This window comes from Musca autumnalis, unplaced genomic scaffold (assembly GCF_047663935.1).
Source record: "Musca autumnalis isolate F117 unplaced genomic scaffold, ASM4766393v1 scaffold_1, whole genome shotgun sequence".
NCBI lineage: Eukaryota > Metazoa > Arthropoda > Insecta > Diptera > Muscidae > Musca > Musca autumnalis.
Window position 1 is genome coordinate 214,289,960 of NW_027411644.1, and position 24,966 is coordinate 214,314,925.

General features: G+C 34.5%; 1 protein-coding gene across 1 annotated transcript; it reads left to right on the forward strand.

Moving 5' to 3' along the window:
- The first annotated feature begins 2,423 nt into the window (after window positions 1-2,423).
- Window positions 2,424-13,156, forward strand: LOC141389063 (adhesion G-protein coupled receptor G2-like). The gene is made up of 2 exons (XM_073960100.1): window positions 2,424-3,787; window positions 12,002-13,156. Exons 1-2 carry the CDS (start codon window positions 2,482-2,484, stop codon window positions 13,111-13,113), a joined length of 2,418 nt encoding a protein of 805 aa, XP_073816201.1. The 5' UTR covers window positions 2,424-2,481; the 3' UTR covers window positions 13,114-13,156.
- The last annotated feature ends 11,810 nt before the right edge of the window (window positions 13,157-24,966 follow it).

Consider the following 24,966-nt stretch of genomic DNA (forward strand, 5'->3'; position numbering starts at 1 on the left):
TAAATAAATAAATAAATAAATAAATAAATAAATAAATAAATAAATAAATAAATAAATAAATAAATAAATAAATAAATAAATAAATAAATAAATAAATAAATAAATAAATAAATAAATAAATAAATAAATAAATAAATAAATAAATAAATAAATAAATAAATAAATAAATAAATAAATAAATAAATAAATAAATAAATAAATAAATAAATAAATAAATAAATAAATAAATAAATAAATAAATAAATAAATAAATAAATAAATAAATAAATAAATAAATAAATAAATAAATAAATAAATAAATAAATAAATAAATAAATAAATAAATAAATAAATAAATAAATAAATAAATAAATAAATAAATAAATAAATAAATAAATAAATAAATAAATAAATAAATAAATAAATAAATAAATAAATAAATAAATAAATAAATAAATAAATAAATAAATAAATAAATAAATAAATAAATAAATAAATAAATAAATAAATAAATAAATAAATAAATAAATAAATAAATAAATAAATAAATAAATAAATAAATAAATAAATAAATAAATAAATAAATAAATAAATAAATAAATAAATAAATAAATAAATAAATAAATAAATAAATAAATAAATAAATAAATAAATAAATAAATAAATAAATAAATAAATAAATAAATAAATAAATAAATAAATAAATAAATAAATAAATAAATAAATAAATAAATAAATAAATAAATAAATAAATAAATAAATAAATAAATAAATAAATAAATAAATAAATAAATAAATAAATAAATAAATAAATAAATAAATAAATAAATAAATAAATAAATAAATAAATAAATAAATAAATAAATAAATAAATAAATAAATAAATAAATAAATAAATAAATAAATAAATAAATAAATAAATAAATAAATAAATAAATAAATAAATAAATAAATAAATAAATAAATAAATAAATAAATAAATAAATAAATAAATAAATAAAATACTTTGTCTACCTCGGCACCGCCGTAAACACAACAAACGACATCAGTTGTGAAATAAAAAGTAGAATTGTATTGGCCAACAGATGCTACTTTGGTTTAAGTAAGCATTTAAAAACAAAGCCGCATCTCGTCAAACAAAAATAACGCTCTACAAAACACGTATGGCTCCGAAGCCTGGGTACTTGCGCAAGCAGACATGACAGTGCTTGGTGTGTTTGAGAGAAAAATTCTTCGAAAGATCTACGGACCTATCTGCGTTGACTTTGAATATAGACGTCGCATGAACCAAGAGCTGTATCTCTTATACAACGACATCAATATAGTTAAACGTATCGAGATACCTGCTAAGTAAGTATACTAAGGCGTGGACCTGCGCCGACAAATTTCATGTGGAACGTTGAATACCCCAAATTAGGACCAATTATAAATTGAGGCCACAATCTTCAAAACATCGGAAATAGGGAGGTACCGTTCTATGGGGGCTATACTAAGGCGTGGACCTATACGGACAAGTCTTTTGGGAAAAGTTGTATACCCCCAACGAAGACTAAATACCAAATTTTTGAGGAATATTGAGGCCACAACCTTCAAAACACCGAAAATCGGGAGGTACGATCTATGGGGGCTATACGAAGGCGTGGACCTAAACCGTCAAATTTCATATGGAACGTTTAATACCCCAAATTCAAAATACCGAAAATCGGGTGGTACCGTTCTATGGGGACTATATGAAGGCGTGGATAATGAGGCTAAAACCTTCAAAAGTCGAATCGGGTGGTACTGTTCTATGGGGGCTATATCAAAACGTGGACCGATATAGCCCATTTGCAATACCAAACATCTTAGGAAACTTCTATACCAAATTACAAAGCTCTATCTTAAAAAATGCGAGCTGTCTCTTGGTTTCAACACACAGACGGAAAGACGGACATGCGGAAATGGTTATATCGACTTTGAATTTTACCCTGATCAAGAATATATATACTTTATAGGGTATACAATGAATATTTCGATGTGCTATAAACGGGTATTATTAAATACCCTCCATATTACGGTGGAGGGTATAGTAAATGAAACAAAAAGTGTGGAAATATCTTGTTCAAATGTCAAAGGCTTTTGGCTAGCAACTCAGAAAATACCGATCGCCTTTTGATGAGGGAATTTTTCCGCCGCCGAAAATTTTTCTGTGTTCAAGTCGGATATGCTTGACCCGGCACTGTTGTTCTTAATTTGAAATAAACCAGTTATCTGTAAAAGAATCGCATTAAAAAAGTTTTGTGGCGAAGCGACCATAATGCATTCGTTTATTTTTGCATAGAAACCAAACTTTAATCTATAATTTTGTGGTACTATGGGTACAATATGCAGTACAATATTGATGATTGATGATTTTATAAAAATACAAAGCTCAACACAAACAAGCTATCAGTCGCATTGAGATACCCATAGAAATCGCTACTCGGTGCAGTTAATAAATTATTACAACGCTACAAATTAAAAATGCCGCTGCGGCTTTTGATTGTTATTAGTATATGCTTTATTGCCGTCGGGACTAAGCACTTTTGCAATAAAGAGATATATGAAATTAAATTTCATACGAAAAAATATAATGAAACGGCGGTAAAGATAGATGCCCTTGCAATAGGGTCTCCAAATTCTGGAACTATATTTCAATTCCCCGGTTTATGCTCTGCATCTACGGGGCTTCCTTTTCAGCGAAAATGTGAAGACACTGAGAAAAATAATACAGTTTTTTCGAAGAATCCCCAAGACATTGAGAGAGTTGAATTATTGGATTGTAAAAAAATATCCGTAATAAAACAGTGTAAAGAAGAATCATTTAAGCATTACTACATAAAGAAGAACAATGTTACTTCTAAGTCTACCAATAAATGGCCCACAACGAACATGGGAGAGTTCGCAATGCCCATAAATATCTGCTTGAATACAAGCGGGGTGGCTCTTCGTCGAAAATGCTCTTATAACAATAAAACCTACAGTGCCGAATGGGAAAAGCTGGAATCAAAAATCAAATGCTTAAAAGATATCAAAGAATCCATTGTTACCGAAGATCTCAACACTCTGTACCAGGAGGTGAAAAAAGAAAATGAAACAGCAACTGTTGATAGCGTGGATATAACCACAAGACTAACTAATATCTTAACCCGGAAAAATACCCAACGAATAGCTAGTGATCTCGATATCAGTACAAATATCTTAGAGATGTTGACATTTGGAGGTAAAACGGAAACAGTGGCATCACGTGTGGTTGGCATTACAAATCTCTTAATGCAGGCTGATGAAAGTGCTGTACTCAACTCTCAAGCTACAAATGCACCAAATAATCTATTGCGTACTGTGGAGACATATTTCGATGATATGACAAATGTTTTTACGCCCAACACTACAGATTGTTCCACTTTAATGGATGGTGTAAAATATTTTATAGAAAATTCTACAAGCGTTTTTTACATATATCCCGCCTGTAATAATGTTTCGGGCATTGGTGTATACAGTAAATCATCTGGACGCCCTGAAATGCGCTATGACAATCATACAAATACCCATTTCAAATATTTGTATTTGAATGAATCCTTAGATGATGTCGTTAAGGAGGCTAATATTATCGCTGCTGTATATTTTCCCCAAAGCGTTTGGAATGAATTAAGCAACAAATACTCTAGAAACGATAAGAAATTTCTTGGACTTCGTATTTCGTTATATAAAAATCAAATTTTTTTTATTGGCCGCAATAACGAAATTCCTAAATCTTTTGTTTTAAAAGTTTCCGTTCCAGGATATACAGGTAAATATGAATAGTTAATTTATGCACTCAACGAAAAGAACCAGTAAGAAAGGGATCAAAGTCGGGCGGGCCCACTATATGATACCCTAGACCACTGTGAATATGTAAAATTTATATATATATATATATATATATATATACTAGATGACCCGGCGAACTTCGTCTCGCGGTTTGTTAGGTACAGAACACAACTGTAAATCAGGACTAAGATATAGTTTTTAAGCAAATAACACGATTTGCGATGTAAATAAAAATATTTGGTAGCACAGTTGAAACAAAATAATATCATAACGCCCCTATTCGTTTCATAATCGATGGTTTTCTGCAATTCTTGTTTTCACCACTGAACACGATATTTCACTCAAGCAATTGAATACGAAGGAAGGAATGCGATCGTAGGAATTTGAATTTAATGCTGAATATAGTGCTTATTTAAATTTGCGTTTGAATCAATTAACCTATTTTGAGCAGAGGGATACGATCGTTATCAGGTAACCACCTCCGTCCCGAATTCTACTTGCATTGCAAATTCGGAATTAGACCCAATGGCTCTGGTAACACGGACAAATGCGGTAATTTAATTTTGACTTGGACTGTACAATCCAGTACTTGGTACATTGGTCCTTGTTAGCAGAGCTATTCTATTAGTTGCCGTGTGTTTCGGATGCTTGAAGTCTTGTCACACTAACGCGTGACTGTTGTCGATTACTTGGTCACCCTATATATAACCTTCCAGCTCTGCGGAAACTAAACTGATTGAATTCATACTCCTTTTCAGTGGGGACATTATTTTTAAGTATCATGACAGGATCTAAACAGCATCAATATATACCTGGTACAGCTTAAATTTTATACCATATAAATCGGGAGTTGATCTTTCGAAGATGTTTTTACTTACGGTTTAAAAGTATACATGTATGTATGTATGCCACAACTTCACTTCCAATGAAATTAACTCCGAGCTCTTGATATTTCAAATAACCCACCAATTTTGTGGATTTGTACCTTTTTCCTCAAAATTGTGGAAACCACTTTCGGCGTTATAATCTTCATATTTTCAATCGGAATCTGAAACCACCACTAATCTTTACAAACTCTAAACTAATAGTACGTTTAAATATAACCGGATTTAACAAACCACTGGGTTACAAATGTCAATTCCTTTGCGTATACGTCAAATAAATCCCCATTGAGAAGGTTAACCCTGCAAAAGGCTATAATATAAACATGGTCTAAACCCTCTCCTTTTAAACATTTTTCGCTGTTAATTTCCTAAGAAGACGCTTGAAAATAAATTTGATTGTGAATAAAAAATTCCCTACAACTTTCAAAAATTTACAAAACAGAGGCATTTTTCGCCAAAAACTATCCAAATAGGTGTCAAGGTATACTCCAAATGCGAAGCTCGATAGATATTTGTGGAAAAATTTATTTTCTTGAAAAAATATTTTTGCAATTTTTTCGCAAAGTTTCGCGATTTTTTTAGGTTTTATCCTTTTCTGCCATGAGACCATTCCGAATTGCCGCGAATTGTCAAAATCTGTTCAGCCGTTCTTGAGTTATAAGCGTAGTTACTGCGCATCATCCTTTTAGTTACTGCGAACTTCGTCTCGCAGTCTGTTAGGTACTGAAGTTGAAGACTTTGGTTCAAACCTATAATGTTTTTATTGCTATCACCTTGCTGAGTTACATTTTTTTTAAACTATTTTGGACGATCTTTGTTGAAGCAGATGCACATTAGACAATTGTACTTTTGATAATTGTCAGTTTGTAGAAGAGAGAGGATACTGAGAGGCAAAGCATTTTCCTCGAATCTCTGTCCCATAAACTGACAATTGGGCAACTGTAAATCGGGACTAAGATATATTTTTAAGGAAATAACACATTTTGTGATGTACAGTTGAAGCAAAGTAGTATCATAACGCCCCTATTCGTTTCATAATCGATGGGTTTCTTCTGTAGTGCTTCATTACTAATGGGTACTTTATTATTCTTATTTATATTCTTTTTACATACATATTTGTTGTCACTTTGTGTATATGTAAAAAAACATATCATGTTAGTAGCAAAAGGGGGAGATTTTGGATTATTAGAGCTCATTTAAATTTTCGTTTTAATCAATTAACTTATTTCGAACAGAGGGATACGATTACTCCGATACATGATAAAAGTAACTATTTCGTCTGCATCTCTTTCTGACTTCTCTGTTTAAAGTGTTCTCGTGCATTGCAAGTTCGGAATTAGATCAGAGGGAACACGGAGAGTGCATTTGTATGTAGAATCGTAATTTAAATTAGAGTCGCGCGCTCTTCTTGTTCATCTCTGAATTAAATGCGATGGCTCTAGTAACACGGACAACTGTAAAACGGTAATTGTATTTTCACTGAGACTGCATATTGCAGTACTTGGTACATTTCTCCTTGATATCAGAGCTATTCCATCAGTTGACGTTCTTTGTGTGTTTCAACTGCTTGAAATCTTGTCACACTAACACGTGACTGTTCTCATGCGATTACTTGGTCACCCTGTATTTAATTTCGAGGTTATGTTACATTACATTTCAAGTTCGAAGATTTCCCATATCGGTCCACTCCTTCGGGTACCTTCCCCACAAAAGTTCGAAATTTTTTGTAAAATGGTGAACGATAACTATCGAAGGGAGCAATCGATCATTGATCGATTGGACCAACCAAACTTTGCTCATCGTATTACTCCTTCCAGACATAGATCAGGTTCGAATATGGCCTATATCAGTCTTCTCCTTCGGGTACCTACCACACATATTCGGAATAAGTGAAGTTTAGGAGCTCCTCTTGTATGGTTTAGAATTTTTTTTCAGCTGATTGTCCTTGCGGCCCCCTTTACAACGGTAATTTTTTTTCTCGGAGTAAGTCCATACTTACTGAGATAATGAATGACCCAAAACCTCAAAAAACCCTGCCGGCACATACAGCTCAAAATTTTCAACAATTTTTTCCAAACTTGGTTTAAACTTGTGTCTACTTCTTTTTTGTTTTTGATCAGAGGCTGAGGGTATATCCCCTTCAGCACAGCTGACTGATACTTTCTTACTTCTTTCTTTCCAATTTTAAGTATCATACTTTTTCGATATACACATATCCCACATATACCCTCTGAGGGTTACGTCTTTGGGCATTTCAGGTGACGATATGTATGTATTTGACCATTTGCAATTGCCTTCCAGCTCTGGGGGAACTAAACTGAATAAAAAAAATGTCTACACAACTTTCAAAAATTGACAAAACGGAGTCGTACAATGGACCCTCACAGCTGGTGCATATACAATTTTTGCCAAAAAACTATCCAAAAGTGTCACGGTATACTTCAAACGCGAAGCTCGATAGAAATGTGTGGAAAAATTGACTTTCTTCAAAAAATATTTTTGCAATTTTTTCGCAGATTTTCGCGATTTTTTTAGGTTTTATCCTTTTCTGCCATGAGACCTTTCTGAATTGGTGAGAATTGTCAAAATCTGTTCAGCCGTTCTTGAGTTATAAGCGTAGTAACTAACATCATCCTTTTTTATATATATAGATATATATATATATATATAAATTTATATATATATATATGTCAAAACATTTTGAGATCCCCCATATGTGGGGGAAGGACATCCTCCTTTTCTAAAAATGGTCCATATTAGTCTGGCTAATATGTCAGTTGGAACACACTTTTGTACCTGAATGGTTTGTATCAAGTTAGTTAATAGTGTATTTAGACGATTTCATGCTTTACCCCCACCCCAAGCTCTTTAAAGGACCGAAGTATTATTATAATCTATGTATAATAATGTTCCCTTGGCCTTATTTTCCATTAATACACCACGAATACGCAGATTTATTTGGCTCTTTAAACAAAAATGATATATCAAGTAACCCCAGACATCATTCCGTACCATATACTGTGATTTGATTTAAGTTCGTAGTTCAGTTCAGTTACCTGCCCAACAAATGTTCCAAAATTGTCGCAAAACTTGTGCGCACGATAACTCTCGAAGGGAGTAACCAAATTGAACCAAACTTTGCATATGCTAATACTACCCCTAGGCATACATCAGGTTCGAATATGGATTATATCGGTCCACTCCTTCAGGTACCTTCCACAAAAAATGTAAAATAAGTGCAGTTTAGTGACACCTTACGAATCGTTATGAAATTTTTTTGTAACAGGATGTTCGTGCGGCCCCCATTACGTCATTGTAATTTTTTTCGAGCGCAAGTCCATAGTTCCCGAGTTAATGGAGCATAACCTCAAAAAAAAAAAAAAAAAAAAAAAAACGCTGCACTTTGTCGCGTTGGCGTTATCAGATGAATTTTGGTATAAATGCTTATAGTTCACTGGGTGACGTAGGGGATGAATGATACCAAGCAACGGTCTTGACCGGCTTTAACATGGCAAAGCCCAGGATTTATCTTGGTCCCTCTTTCATCTCAAGTGGACACTGACCTCCCCGTGGTGTCACCTGGGGAACTGCCTTTAACACCCGTTAAAGGTAGTGAGCTAACATGTGCCGCACGTTCACCCATAAGAACGTTAAAAACTTGGGTTTGGGCGTCGGGTTAGTAAACGTCCCCTAGAAAAAACATCCTACTATGAAAAAACGAAAGAAAAGAAAAACAAACCCCTCTAAAGTTGACGAACCCCGCAAACGTTTTAAGGACCATGATCTGCGAATCTGCACCTGGAATGTTCGCACTCTTTATAGAGAAGGTGCAGTCTTCGCATTGGCAGACGTACTTGGAAAGTAGAAGACCGATATTACTGCCATACAGGAAATACGATGGATTGGGAAAGGCGTCACAACAACACCTAAAGGTGATGCACTGTATTATAGCTGCCATGACGTAAAGCATGAGTTTGGTTGTGGATTCGTAGTTAGTCGGAGACTAAAACATCTGGTATCCAGCTTCACCCCAGTGAATGAAAGACTTGCTGCAATTCGAATAAAAGCTAAATTCGTCAACATCAGCTTTATTTGTGCTCATGCTCCCACTGAAGAAAAGGACGAACAGACCAAAGATATATTTTACGAGCGCTTAGAAGAAACATATTACCGTTGCCCTGCCCATGACATTAAAATCATTCTAGGCGATTTTAATGCCAAAATTGGAAAGGAGAATATCTTTGGCCCAACAGTCGGGAAATTCAGTCTCCACAGTAAAACATCTGACAATGGTATGAGGCTGATAGACTTTGCAGCTGCAAAAAACATGGTAGTTAGCAGTACCAGATTTAATCATCTCGATATTCATAAGGCCACCTGGCTGTCTCCAGATCAAGGAACAAGTAATCAAATTGATCATGTTGTAATAGATGGAAGACATTCATCCAGCGTGTTGGATGTACGATCGTTCCGAGGCGCAAACATTGATTCGGACCACTACCTTGTGTCAGCAAAGGTACGTACCCGTCTAAACGTTGCAAATAAAGCACGAACAGAATCAACGCGGAAGTTGGACATCGATAGGCTGCAAACACAACAGATAGCCACAGCATATTCCACTCAACTAGCCCAATTGCTTAACGCGAGCACTCCTTGTCCCGATAACATAACAACACAATGGCAACATATTGCCCACTCCATGCAAACAGCCGCAAAATCCATACTTGGATTCCAGAGACCTCCACCTCCAGGAGTGTCGTGCTGCTACCGAAGAGAAAAATGCGGCATATAGAGCTACTTTACAATCAGTAGCAACGCGTAGCGCGCCAGAGAGATATCGGGAGAAAAGAAGAGAAGAGAAACGGCTTTTCCGCAAGAAAAAGAGAGAAATGGAAAAGCGGGAGTGTGAAAAAATCGAGATGTACAGGAGACAGAATGAAGTCCGAAAATTCTACCAAAGAGTGAAACATCAAACAGATGGCTTTGATACAGGCACATCCTCCTGTAGAGACCAGCAAGGTAATCTGGTAACAGATACAGGTAGCGTGCTCAGGATATAGAAGGAACATTTCTCCAATCTGCTGGTATCCAATAGTAGCGAAGACGATGATACCACAGATCCAATCCCAGAAGATGGTATAGAATGTATACCGCCCGGCCAAGATGAGGTAAAAATAGCAATCAACCGGCTGAAGAATAATAAAGCAGCAGGATCCGATGGCTTACCAGCCGAGCTGTTTAAAACCGGAGGCGACGCGCTGATAAGGTGTATGCATCAGCTAGTTAGCACCATCTGGCAGGAAGAACGCGTACCCGACGATTGGAACCTGAGCATCCTATGTCCCGTCCACAAGAAAGGAGATAAGACTGTATGCTCAAACTATAGGGGCATAAGTCTTCTCCCTATTGCCTATAAGATAGTGTCAGGGATATTGTGCGAACGACTAAAGCCAATGGTCAACGAAATAATTGGACCATACCAATGTGGCTTTAGACCTGGCAAGTCCACCATTGACCAGATATTTACCCAAGAGATGCAGATCGACATATTTCACCTTTTTGTCGATTATAAAGCAGCAGGGGACTGTCGAATTCCCCTCAGATCAAAGGTATTCCACGCAATGTCTGAATTTGGTATCTATCTATCTGATACTAGGTCCTCAGTTAAAATTGCAAAGAACCTCTCCGAAGAATTTTGTACCAAAAGAGGTTTCAGACTAGGTGACAGCCTTTCGTCTGACCTATTCAACATTTTGCTGGAAAAGGTAATACGAGATGCAAATGTCAAAAGAAATGGCACAATTTACACCAATAGCCACATGTTACTTGCCTATGCTGATGACATAGACATCATGGGACGATCAGTAAAGGAAGTAACCGATACCTTTAGGAAGGTCGAAGCAGAATCTGCGAAAGTGGGTCTGGCGGTAAACGGCGAAAAGACCAAACTGATGGTGTCGACGCGCAAAGCGTCCATAGAGCTCGGACCAACTGTGAAAGTTGGTACCTACAATTTTGAGGTAGTTAAAGAATTCGTCTACCTCGGCACTGCCATAAACACAACAAACAACATCAGTTGTGAAATAAGAAGAAGAATTGTATTGGCCAACAGATGCTACTATGGTCTAAGTAAGCAATTTAAAAACAAAGCCACATCTCGTCAAACAAAAATAACACTATACAAAACGCTGATACTACCCGTGCTAATGTATGGCTCCGAAGCATGCAGATAAGGCAGTGCTTGGTGTATTTGAGAGGAAAATTCTTCGAAAGATCTACGGGCCGATTTGCGTTGACGGTGAATATAGACGTCGTATGAACCAAGAGCTATATAAGCTATACAAAGAAATGAATATAGTTAAACGTACCGAGATGCAACGATTGCGTTGGCTAGGCCATATCATGAGAATGAGCGATGATGAACCCGCTAAAAAGGCGTATGAATACATGCCACATGGCGGTGCACGCAGAATCGGCAGGCCTAAGCTTCGATGGAGCAAACAAGTGGATGAAGAAATGGAAAGGCGCGGTATTCCAAAAAGTCAAGCGAAAAACAGAGAGGAATGGAGATCTTTTCTTAGTTCGGTCTATGGAACAAATGTTCTGTAATGGGCCAACTAAGTAAATATTTTCGCCCGATGTTACATATTTGCTGCACCAAATACCCTATATCTGTCTAATTTTGATGAACTTTGTAATGTGTGAAGGAATTTTGTCTAGTAATAAGTGTATCATATTATATAGAAATCAGTTCAAATTGATATATATATCCTATATATATTTTACATATTCACAGTGGTGTAAGGTATATATAATCGGCCCCGCCCGACTATGATCCTTTCCTTACTGGTTTTATTTAAGTTGTACTGACGATGCACTTAAATGCGTTTGAACAAAATTGACATGTATTAATGAAGACATTCATAGTAAAGGCGCTAAGCTATCCCAATTATAATATTTTGAATTTTACCAGTCAAAAGCTTATGCACAGGTGTAGTTGTGTAGGGTATCACATAGTCGGACCCGACCCGACTATAGCCATGGCTCACTTGTTTTGACTAAAATTGTTGTATTTCTTTATACGAGGTCTGATAACATTAACCGGTATTTTAAATTCATACATAAATCACAAGATTTTAAAATAATATTTTTTATCATACCTCATATTATAGCTACTTTAGGATTTATTTACAGATCATAAGGTTCTTATATCTTTTGTAGCAATTTCAAAGAAATTAAGAGAGAGGGAGAAATAGAAAATATTTTTCATAAGTAATAATAAATACTTTATATTTATTTTTCAATTTCAGATCAACTACCCGGTTACATACCATATATTTTCCACAATACTCAACCCGAGAAGAAAGATGCAGTGCAATGCGGCACTTTTAATTTTGACTTTTGGTCTCTGGTTAAAATGAAAATCAATGCGGAAAATGTGGCTGTGTGTGAAACTAAAAATCTACATTTCGGATGTCTTATCGGTCATAAGTCGAAAAAACATAAAATCAATGATGTCCTCAGTATAATTGTTGGTTATAGTCAAGATATTATTACCATAGTTGGTTGTTTATTATCGTTGGCGGGTTTATCAGCAATTTGGCTGACAGCACTTTGCTGTCGGCAATGGCGTAAAAATCCTGCAAATTTATTGTCGTTAAATATTTGTTTGGTTTTAACGCTTCTTATGGCCTATTTCCTCTTCATAAATGTAACGGAAATGCGCCAGAATTTCCTAAAGAAATTCAATCTTGACTATTGCTTTGTAGAAGGAGCATTTTTGCAATATTCAATTTTAGTTCTTTTTGTTTGGATGCTTATAATCGGAATCCAACAGTATCGAAAATTAGCTAGCGTCTATGATTATCGCAATGTATCACGAATGGATAATGTGTTATATATTCTATGTGCTTGGGGACTACCGGTCTTACCCACACTGCTGGTTTGGTGTCTGGATTCCAATTCGTATGTTCCAATTTCAGAGAGTGTTTCGATTAACAGCGATATTTGTTACCCGTCCGGTTGGAGTTTCTACTTTGGCATATTTATACCCATGGTTATTATATGCACCATTAACATTTGTATATTTCTCTATATTATTTATCGTCTACGCTGCACAAACACCATTGATTATAGACATAACAAAGATGGTAGGGACTTTATTTTGCATCTACGCATATCCATTTTACTATTTTTCGTATTGGGTGTATCGTGGCTTTTCGGTATTTTGGCCCATATGCAGGAAAATACAGTGTTGTCGTGCCTTTTTTGTCTAACATCAACTCTGCAGGGATTTGTTTTGTTCGTGTATTTTGTAATAATTGACAAGACAACTAGTAGCGATTGGCTTAATTGTTGTTGTGGCAAAGATTACTACATAACGGAGGATACGTCAACAGCCTTAAATAGTTTTAAGAAATAAGATATTAATATTAACACATAATTATATTTGTATATTTTTACAATTTTTGTAATAAAATGATTAATTTTAATATTCAATTTTTTTTTAAATTCAAATTTTTTAAAAAAGAATTACAAAAAAATTAATTTTTTCAAAAATTAAAAAATACTCCTTGGATTTTCATAAAACTTATATAACTCGTATAAAAAATCATATACTCAAAAAATTTCCATTTGTGTAAAAAATCTGTAATTTATAAAACACAAGTTTCTAATTTCAATAAATTAAAAAAAAGTGTTGAACGGACGGAACGGGACGGGAACAAACGTATATATGGTAAAATTCAAAACTACTTTGCAATTCCATTTGAAAAAAATTAAAAAAAAAAAAATGCGAGCACATCTACAGTTTTTGGTATAGAGGTTAAGGAAAAAAATTCTGGTTTCAAATCTGTTCGCGTTCACAAAATTGGATGATGCGCGCAAAAGTTATAGCGGTTTTTATTATAATATAAAGAACATAAATTTAAAAATATTTAATTTGTTGTTATGAGAAAATTTATGCATTAATCGTTAAAGCATTCCACAGTACAACACAAAAAATAATTACAAGACAATTCGACCAGATTATGAGGACCGAAAAAAAGAAGACACGTGTATCGGCGTTTTGAAAGTTTACGTCGAGAAGTAACCTAAATAGGCGTGGCAATTTCCGCTCATTTCTACTGGTTTTGAAATATTCGACATCAGATTCCTTGGAATCCTTGAATTTTAGGTATAAAGTATCTTTGGCAATATTACTGACAACAATGCGGGGTATCTTTTTGTGAGAAAAATTAACCATCATGCGAGTCACTAAAAGGGTCTTTTTAGTCGCTTTTTTCAAAAACGTTTAAGAACTCCTTTAAAATGTTATCGTATCAGATCAAAATATTCTACAAATTTATTTGTCATAACATTTCACTATAGGTCCTCGAATACACCAAAACTCCAAATCGTACCTAAACGTTAGGAATCTGTCAAAAGTAAAATCACGTTTTAGGGTTAATGTTGTACTTTATCTGAGTTTATTAAGTTTTGTCCCACAAAACTTCATTCTAGATAGAAGACATCAAAGGCAAAACTAGTCTCCATTAAATTTCAGTATTAGTCGCCGAATAAATGAAATATGTATTTGCAATATATATTAAGAAAATATATGGTAAATTTCAAATTTCTTTTGCAATTCCATTGGAAGAAATGTTAAAAAAAATTTTTGCGAGCACATCCGCAATTTTTGGAACATAAATTAAGAAAAAAAGTCGTGGTTTCAAATCTGTTCGCGTTCGCAAAATTGGATGCTGCGCTCCAAAGTTATGGGGGGTTTTATTCCCTTATAAAGAACAATTATTTAAAAATTCCATTTTTGCTGTAATAAGAAAATGTATATATAAAGCGTTAACAGCATTTAATATCTATCTGTAGATGCCTAAATATTTACTAAATGTATTTCTATTTTCGCGGAAAATCAAGAAATACTGAAAAAATCTTGGAGTAAATTTAATTTATTCAAATTTAGAGTCCAAATAAAACTCGAAAAAATAAATTAAAAATACGTACAGATTCTAGACAACGCGTAGAAAAATATGAGACCAAAATTTTAACGATAGGATTTATAACTGCCATATTACAGCAACAACAAAAGACGAAAACTTATTGTTGGAATATTATTTCAAAAATATATTTTTTTGTTTAATACGAAAAATAGAAAAAACATTTTTGGGAGTTATTCTACTATTTCGCTAAATTTCGATGCAAGGACTGATGGACTTCGCTGAAACTTCTTTAGGGAAAATGCGATGACAAACCCGAAAGTGTATTTGCTTACTTTGATAAACAATAGGATTACGAAATAGAAAGTAATATTGAAATTACAACCAAAGAAAAAAACATAAAAGTTAAAAAATGTATAATTCGCGAATTCGTTAAAATCAGTTAAGGCGCATGCGCTTTTCAGATACAGCGAGTGCATCTCTATCAATTTGTAGCGATTTTTCCACTTTTCATTCAGCGGCCAAAGTGTGCCGTCAGCTGCATCTTACTGTTCAAAAAACGTTTATGTGGGTAAAAATTGCGCGATGTACATAAGATTATAAGGTGCATCCGATTTCCGTGACCGCCTATAAAAAATACGTCATTATAACAAATTTTAAACAAATTCGTCAAGAACCGCGGATGTGCTACCAAATTCTATTTTATACGAAATACGAATATTACTCCAGAATCTCGGTAATTTATGCCACACGGTTTTGGAAAATAATATAATCGCGAATAAAGGATTCTATTTATGTAAAAATAACCAAAGAAAATCGCGGTTCAATGCGCGGAATCATCAAAATATAATTTTGCGGAGTTTCCTATTGTCAAGGTATCTATAACCGCCGTTTTAGTTGATGGATTTGAAAGCGGAAGGGTTCATTAGATCCGGCGCGTAAAAAAACTAAAATCACGCGGGGTTCAAGGGTACCTGAGTCACAGTTGTAAATTTTGAAGCCAAAAATAGGTTTTTAAAGAAAATTTACGCACCAAAATTTCGACTTTGGACTCCTATTACTAGGGAGCTGTATGAAGCGCACTCATTAGATATACATCAAACGACGTGGAATCACGAGTTCTATAATCCAATAAATAGTTTGGGTAATTATCTGGTTGCGCCCTCCAATTATAAGAAAAATTAAAAAAACCCAGATTTCAAAACTTTAAAATGTCGGCATCGATTTTAGGGGGATGCAATGTATATATCGAAAAGTCATACATTAGAACCATGTTGCACAATGGGTGTTCTTCAATTCCTTCTTTGAGCTCAGGTCGGAATTTTCCGTGGTTTGACCAGAAATCACGAAAGAACACAAAAAAACTTGTAAACTTCAACACATTTGTACCCATTTTTTAATATTACCACCAACACAGCTTCCACATAAATTATTTGTTATGGTTCATTTTATGCGACCCCGGCTAAAACACTTCAATTAATATAAATATATTCATATTGTATAAAATATATTGACAGTTCGCGACTTATTAAATGGTGAACCTCAACTTCAACGATTGTAAAACATTTTTGAATATTACCATATACATAAAGTTTGCCAACACAAAAAAACCAAATATTTATACTCTACTAGCGAACCCGGCGAACTTCGTCTCGCTATTAAGGAATAAAATTTCATACAAAAACTCAATTTTCGATTTTTCCAATTTTCCAACTTTTCCAGAGAGATTTTTCAAAATTTTCTTCCGTAAAGACCTTCTCCTCGAAAATACGAATAACTGACAAAAAATTTTACAGAAATCGGCCTAGCCGTTCTCATTTTATGAATTACTATACATTTTTTACACCATTTTTATACCCTCAGCCTTTAGGCTATGAAGGGCAAAATGTGCCTCATCGAAATAATGGTTTTAGACCCCAAGTATGTTTGGACGAAATGTGTTTCAGACAATTTGGAGTCGATTGAGCAATGTCCGTCCGTCTGTCTGTCTGGCTGGCTGGAGCGCACGATAACTCTCGAAGGGATGAACCGATTCGGTTCAAATTTTGGCTTTCGTAATATTTTGTCCAAACTTAGTTTAAGTTCGAAGATGAGCTATATCGGTCCACTCCTTCCGGTACCTCCCCCACAAAAGTTCGAAAATGTTCGGAAAATTTGTACGCACGATAACTCTTGAAGGGTGTAACCGATTTGGTCCATACTTTGCCCATCGTGGAGCGTGTACCAGACTTAGATCAGGTTTTAATATGGACTCAATCAGTCCACTCCGTCGGGTACCTCCCACACAAAATTTTGGAAAAGTTCAGTTTAGGAACATCTCTCGAATCGCTTTGATTTTTGCTTTAGCAACTTGTTTTCACTGCCCTCCATACGACGGTATAAGTTTCATCAGGGGCAAGTCCATACTTCCTGAGAAAATAGCCTGAAAGTTGCAAAAAACCCCTATGACACCGTGTGAGGAGGTTGGAGGGCAAAATAACTCTCGAACAGGTCTGCCGATTCGGTCCAAAGTTTGGCCTTAGTAATATTTTGTCCAAACATAGTTTAAGTTCGAAGATAAGCCATATCGGTCCACTCCTTCAGGTACCCCCCCACAAAAGTTCAAAAATGTTCGGAAAAATTGTGCGTACGATAACTCTTGATGAGAGTAGCCGAATTGGTCCATACTTTACACATCCTAATATATCTACCAGATATAGATCAGGTTCTAATATGGACTATATTTGTCCACTCCATCCGGTACCTCCCACTCAAAATTTCGGATAAATCTTCACTTTAAGACCTGCTTTCGAATCACTTTGATTTTTGTTGAAGCAACTTGCATTGCTGCCTCAATTGCGATGGTAAAAGTTGTTTCAGGGGAAAGTTCATACTTCTTGAGCAAACATCCCTGAAGAGCCATTCTTTTTAGTATCTCCTCCGCAAAACTTTTGATATTAAATCCTAATCAACATTTTTGTCAGTTCAAACGCCCAAAATTTTTAAAACTCCCTAAATACATGCGTTTTTTGGAAAAAATTGTTTCAATATACACAGGCTGAGGGTATATCTCTGTCGGCAAAGCCGACTGATACTTTTTTACTTGTTATATATATAGATACCACAATGTGGAAAAGGGTATTATAAGTTTGTTTTGGTAAAAATTCATGTAACACCGCGAAATATTCGTCGGAGACCCCCAATGTGGTATACCAATCTTCATATCTCGACGAGATAAAGCGATTTTGAGATGTGTGTCCGTCCGTCCGTCTGTCCATTATAAATTGTAAACACGCTCCAGGCCGCAATTATGGACGGATCGTCACGAAATTTTGTATGGAGGTCGGGTTCAGATCAGAATAGATCCTTATTCCGTATTTGTTTGTAGTGTAATAATAAACCCGCTAGAAGTCGCAATTATACATCAATAGTCACGAAATTTTGCACCGGGTAAGAGTATAGGTCGAAAAAGATGCCTACAATTTTGAATCATGATCTGATATTCTTTAGCTGGTGAAATGGACCATTACTTTTGTATGAAAAATATACAAATTATATTTTTGGTTAATATTTTAATTCCTTGAGGACATATATATTTCGCAAAGTAGCCTACATATAGAAAAAACTACTGACCTTTCCTCTGATGTAAATTGCAATAAAGTGTTCGCTAGGTAACGGGCCTACTGCCTAATATATAGTGAGTTCTGTGTAGAGAACCACATTTTCATCCCATGCTACTTGTTGTCTCTCCAAAAGTTTATGTATCACCACGAAATATTCGTCCTAGACCCCTTATTTGGTATGCCGAAATTCATATCTCGACGAGATAAAGCGATTTAGCGATGTGTGTCCGTCCATTCAAAATTGTAAACAAGCTTAAGGCCGCAATTATGGACCGATTGTAACGAATTTTTTAAGGAGGTTGGGTTCGGGCCAGAATAGAAATGATTAGTTTTTGCTGATGATCGTGAAATGTTCAGGGGATGAAATGGACCAAAAACAAAATTTTAACCAATTTTGTAGCGGCTCTGTAGGTCAAAATAATAACCCGCAAAATTTTAAACAAAGTTTGAGTTTATGATGAAGAAGAAGCGTATAAACCAACGTTAAGATCAGATAATACTTAGCGGGTTAAATGGACTGAAACTTTTGTGTGAAATTGGTAAAAATTTCAATAACGTAGGGGTTAAACAACGGAAGTAGTAGTACTACATAAGTGGGTTTCATTACATTTTAGTTTGTGTGAACTAAATTTTCCTTTCCTGCTACAAAAATGTATTTGTCATGCTTGATAACATTTGGTTTTGGTTATAAGTATTATGCATTACATCTCTGATATTTGATAATTAAATTTTCACAATCATTGAAATGAAGTTCCGTGGAGAGCGATTGTCCAGGGATAGTGGTATAGGGTATCCCATGGTCGGCTCCGTCCGACTATAGACTTTTCTTACTAGTTTTTGAATAAATTTGTTTTATTCTTTCTTCGAGTTGATGCATGAAATTTAGTTCTACACGAAAGGTGTTAAAAGAATAAATATTCTACACAAAATTTCAATGTAAGTCGTAGAAGCATCGTAATGTAACAACCACGTACCCAACCAAAAAAGTTGCGTACATCAGCGCGTACATTAAAAAACCACGTAGAGTACATCATAATGTACCTTTAGAAAGAAAGTGTTGGTAGGGTACACTTACATTTGTTTGGTTAATAAGGTATTAAAAATATTAACTTTAATTTTTGTGGAATATATACAAATGAAATACAAGTAAATATAAATGAATATGTATCTTCAATTAATTAGGAATATAAATGTCATTATTCAACCCATTTGGCGCCGAGAATTTTTTTTGCGAGAAAACTTACAATTTTTTATGAAAATTGTATTTTTGAGTCTTTTTAAGCATTTTTTATAAAATAGTTTTTTTCTCTAAAACGTATAGTTTTCCTGCAATCGGGCCTTCTTTTAAAAGTGCCAAAAACTTTGGAGGGTTATATTGGTGTATCCTCTTAATATATTCCTAACAAATCCCTGACTTTATATGTTTCTAAAATTTATGATTAAATTTTTATCGCATTTTTTAATTTTTCATCAAAAGTCGAAAATTGCAAAAAAGTCGATTTTTTTAAATAGCTTGGCTTTTAGGCCAATTGCGTGGAAATGCATAGGTCAAATGAAGTTTTATAAGAGTGAAATGACAGATAACAGGCAATACTATAACAGAACGCTAAAAACCCCACAAAAATATTCGAAAAAACCCGAGTAGCTATTGACACAATTGAATCAATTGATTTTAACATCTCATCGAACACAATTACTAGCATTCGTTGTGGTGCTCACACTCTCCAACTGTGTGTAAACGATGTTCTGAAACAGTCGGCAATAAAAGACAATGTCGATAAGATACGATTCGTGGTAAAAAAAAACTTAGAAGTAAAATGAGTTTAAATTTTCTAAGAAGTGAACTCTACAAAAAACCTATCATTGATTGTGCAACACGTTGGAATTCAACATATAAAATGATTGAAAGAATCCTGGAAATTAGGGATATTATAAATACACTAAGCAAGGATTATCCTGATTTATTTCTTGAATCTGAAGAATGGTCTTTCGCAACTGAATTCTTGGGATTATTTAAACCTATTTACAATGCTACCATTAAGTTACAAAGCGAACAGTTGTGCTATAGTGAACTATACATTATTGTTATGGATATAACATTTTAAATTGACGCTTTACCGGACAGCAAAATGAAAAGCCTTCTCAAGGAGTCCTTGAAAGGATAAACTTTTAGAAAATTAACTGTTTAACGCAGCTGTGTTCTTGGATCCACGAATCAAAGTATGCTTAACTTGCGAACAAAAACAAAGGGCGAAGAGCTACATACTATCGTTATATAAACGCATGAAGTCAACAGAAGCTAAGTTTGCTTAAGTTAACCAAAACAACGCATATTTATTTATATCAATCATCTTTTATGTTTCAGAACACAATACAAGCCACCCAATATTAGAGGAAACTCCATCACCGAGCAGACCACATGCAGACAAATCTTTTTACGATTATCTTCAAATGATATATCCTGCCACAGAAATACCGAGTTCATCTAATTTACACAATTCAGAAGCTGATTTTGCCACTTATGTGCTGTAATCAAGATTGCCACTAAATGAAAATATAATAGCATTTTGGTACTCTCAGAAAACCATCATCAGTGAGATTGATAATATCTCAGCAAAGAATTTTGGAAGTTGTGCAATTGGAGTAATGATTTCACAACATCATTCGATGTACACCAACAGAGTTATGAAAAATGCACTCCGTTTGATACATTTTATAAGCAGTTGTTGTAAAGATCCCTACAAAAAAAAAAAACAGTTGGTCGATCCCTACACATTTCAAAAGATAAACGAGAGTGTATACTTTTCGAAGAATTTGTTATAAAATAAGGAAATAACAACTTAAGTTGCGAACATTTTTGCGGTAATTCACGAGGCGGAAATTTTTAATGGAGTGGAGTTGGAGTCCATGTCGAAAGCTGAACTAGTGATGGGAAGGCAACATACAAAACCTTTAGGATGACGAAGCAAAATCAGTTGCGGTTGGATTAAATGGAGAACGGAGGAAGTAAGCTCAAATGTGATTGAATTTAATGGAAACTTTTTTTTTAATTTGTGTTTATATAATAAAGTTCTTTGTGTTCTTGTTTTATACAAATAATAAATGAATTTTATTTATTTTGGGATATTTCGCAATGGCTTGCATTTTAATTGCATCTTTAGACTGATTAAAAATGCAATCGGAAGAACGCATATAAATTCAATCCAAAGCACTGCATTTTAAGCCGTGATTTGGATCGAAAATGGAGTGCATCCTAGCTGTGTGCTGTGGAAGCAAAATGGAGTGCATCCCAGCTGCGCGCTCTCTTGTAAAATTCCCAGCAAAAACTTTGCATCCGCGGATGCAGTTGAATCACTACAAGTGTACGGTACATTTGCCGTTGGAGTACATCTTTTCCTATGAATTCACTTATGAATTTTACAAGAGAGCGCGCAGCTAGGATGCACTCAATTTTGCTTCCACAGCACACACCTAGGATGCACTCCATTTTCGATCCAAATCACAGCTTAAAATGCAGTGCTTTGGATTGAATTTATATGCGTTCTTCGGATTGCATTTTTAATCAGTCTAAAGATGCAATTAAATTGCAAGCCATTGCGAAATATCCCAAAATAAATAAAATTCATTTATTATTTGTATAAAACAAGAACACAAAGAACTTTATTATATAAACACAAATTAAAAAAGTTTCCATTAAATTCAATCACATTTGAGCTTACTTCCTCCGTTCTCCATTTAATCCAACCGCAACTTTATTTTATAACAAATTCTTCGAAAAGTATACACTCTCGTTTATCTTTTGAAATGTGTAGGGATCGACCAACTGTTTTATTTTGTAGGGATCTCTACAGCAACTGCTTATAAAATGTATCGAACGGAGTGCATTTTTCATAACTCTGTTGGTAAACATCGAATGATGTTGTGAAATCATTACTCCAATTGCACAACTTCCAAAATTCTTTACTGGGTTCATAAGTGAATTCATAGGAAAATATGTACTCCAACGGCAAATGTACCGTACACTTGTAGTGTTTCAACTGCATCCGCGGATGCAAACTTTTTGCTGGGATTGTACAGGCAATACCGTCAACCCAATTAAGTGTGGAACGCTTATTTTATGCTATGAGATACATATTATCTGATCAGCGCAACCGCATGCCAGTAACAAATCGTGAACATATATTAATGGTAAAAGTCAATGGGGATTTCAATTTTGAAAGTTGAGCTTTCTCCTGTTAAATTCTATTTTGTCCTGTCCAGGTGGAAGGATTAAACCTTGAGTGTCATTTTTATGCCCCAGGTGTCGCCTTGCTGGCATGATGGCTTTTCGCTCGACTTAAGCTCGCCGGATGGCGGGGTTCTTGCGACAACTGGAACTGTAGGACAGGCAAAGAAAAAAACATGCCAGTCTACTAAAAGAAAATAATGATAGGTTCAAGGACCCCAAAAAAAAGGAAATTAAAAAAACTATCAAGCTTTAAGCATTTTCGCACCACACGTTCCTGTATAATGAAAGCTCATCTGGTGTTCTGATGAGATATATCCCACCCTCTGGAACTAATGTTCCACCATAGCAACTTCACTTCAGTTGCCCCATACCTACCTCTTCTTTATTCTACCCCCCTCCTTTCTCCATTACTCTGCTAGATCTACATGATCAAGCAAAACAAAGTCCAGCAGAAATACGTTACAAAATTCATTTTTGATATTTATTATAAATCTTCGTATAAAAGATGTACATTTTAATTTTAGTTCATTTTAAACAAATCAAGAGTTAAACATAGTAAAAAAGTTTCTTATTATTGTTATCTTTGCGAAAGTTACGTCAATCAAAGAAATTCATTGTTATAAAGAGGCATTTTTTGAAAGATCAGGGATATCCATATTCTTTTCAGGATGCTGCCGTGAATATATTTCAGATGTCCAGGATATGCCGTTTACGTCTGGTTTAGGTAAGTGCAAGTAAGTACGTTTTTTTTATTTCAGTTTAGGCTAATCTATGCGCCAATAAGGGACAGCATCCACTATCGACACTCGGGCAAAATACCCTATATTTTAAGGATTCCCTACCTGCCTAGATCGAGCTCAACCTAATCGGGTTGGGTTTGGAACCATGGAGTTAGAGATGGTTAAAAAAGAGGAGAGTATCTAAAGCAACGATGCCTACCCTTCAAAATGATATTAACACTTTCTATTCTTCTTTTACAGATTTACACAGTTGCTCGTCCGTCCGCATGTCTGTCCGCGTACAGTTTGGGTTTAGTTTGTGTGCATTTCACCTGGGCACCGCGGAGGCAAGTGCTGTGCTGCAGTTCCCACGATGTAGCAGAGGAGGTGAGCCGATGTTGCTGGCTTAAAATTTTAGGTAATTAGCTTTATTTAGGTTTATGTACTTTTATGTTTGTTGTTATTGACGAAAGGTTCTTCAAATTTCTTAATAAATTAAAAATAAATGGAAACCGAAAAATTGAGTTTTTTTTGGTGTTTTTCTTTGGGATGATACGGTGACACCCTTTTGTTAATAAAGCTACGTTGGCTGGTATGTCTTCCACTTAGGATTTTCGCCGAGTATTTTGTCGTTGACGATGATGTTCAGCTTCAATCGTTTTGTTCTTCCAGGTCTCACCTCCGGCTGCTTAAACAGTCAAAAATTAAAAAGGCAGATTTACTTTACTTTTATATATTCGTTAATTTTTTATAAAATAAATAAATGTTTTCATATTTACTGGTTAAATATAAATGTAGATACTTTTGTATTTTATTTATACGATATTCACTCTTATTTTTAAGGTTGTATTTTTCCTCATGCCATTCATATTTAATATTTCTTTATAAACATCACTTAGGTGTACGCAACCTCTATTTGTTTTTTAGGGTACATAATGATGTACGCTACGTGGTTTTTTAATGTACACGCAACATTTATAATGTACGTACCCAACCATTTCGGTTGGGTACGTGGTTGTTACTTTACAATGGTGGTTGCGTACCAAACATGTACGCTACGATTATCGTTGGGTACATGTACACAAACGCTAAATTTTTTTTAAAGTTTATGTACATGTACGGTACCTTATCGTAGTGTAAGTTTTCATGCCAAGTACGGTACAAAACGTTATGGTACGGTACCATAATGTATGCTTTCGAATGCTGCTTAGAAGAAACTAGATCTCTAAGTAAAATACTTTGTTAAGAAAATGACGTTATAAAAATAGATATTATAGGTAGAAAATATTTGTTAAACTTTTAGACTCTTAATTAAAATTTATTCCATACTGAGACAAAATCTCCTAAAATATTTCACTTTTTGGGGATTGTGTCAAAAGAAGAAATGTTGCAAATCAAAATTTCATTATGAATCTCTTAACAAAAGAAGTTTGTAGCTATAATATTTAACATCTCCAGAAGCGTTTGCTTTTTATATATGATTTAGGACCATATTCTACCGTTTTTATTCATATTTTCGTTATGTGCGGTCACACAATATTTTTATTGATGTTTTTCATAATACATTCTTTCAGAAGATTATGTGTGCTCGATCCATACTGTTTTAGAAACATTTATGGTGAATATACTATACATAAAATATTGATAACCCAGATCGGACGTTGTAAAATTACATATTTTAGTACTATAAACTAAAATAACATCATCAGGATAAGTCATAGGTTCCTGATATTGTATGTGAAAATGCGGGGATAGTCTACGGCTATTGTCCAATGAATATATATCCGACATATG

What these genes read in the sequence shown, in the direction of transcription:
- LOC141389063 (XM_073960100.1), top strand. Translation starts at nt 2,482, where the DNA reads ATGCCGCTGCGGCTTTTGATTGTTATTAGTATATGCTTTATTGCCGTC. An exon ending in TTCCGTTCCAGGATATACAG is followed by an intron (nt 3,788 to 12,001) that starts GTAAATATGAAT and finishes TTTCAATTTCAG; the next exon opens with ATCAACTACCCGGTTACATA.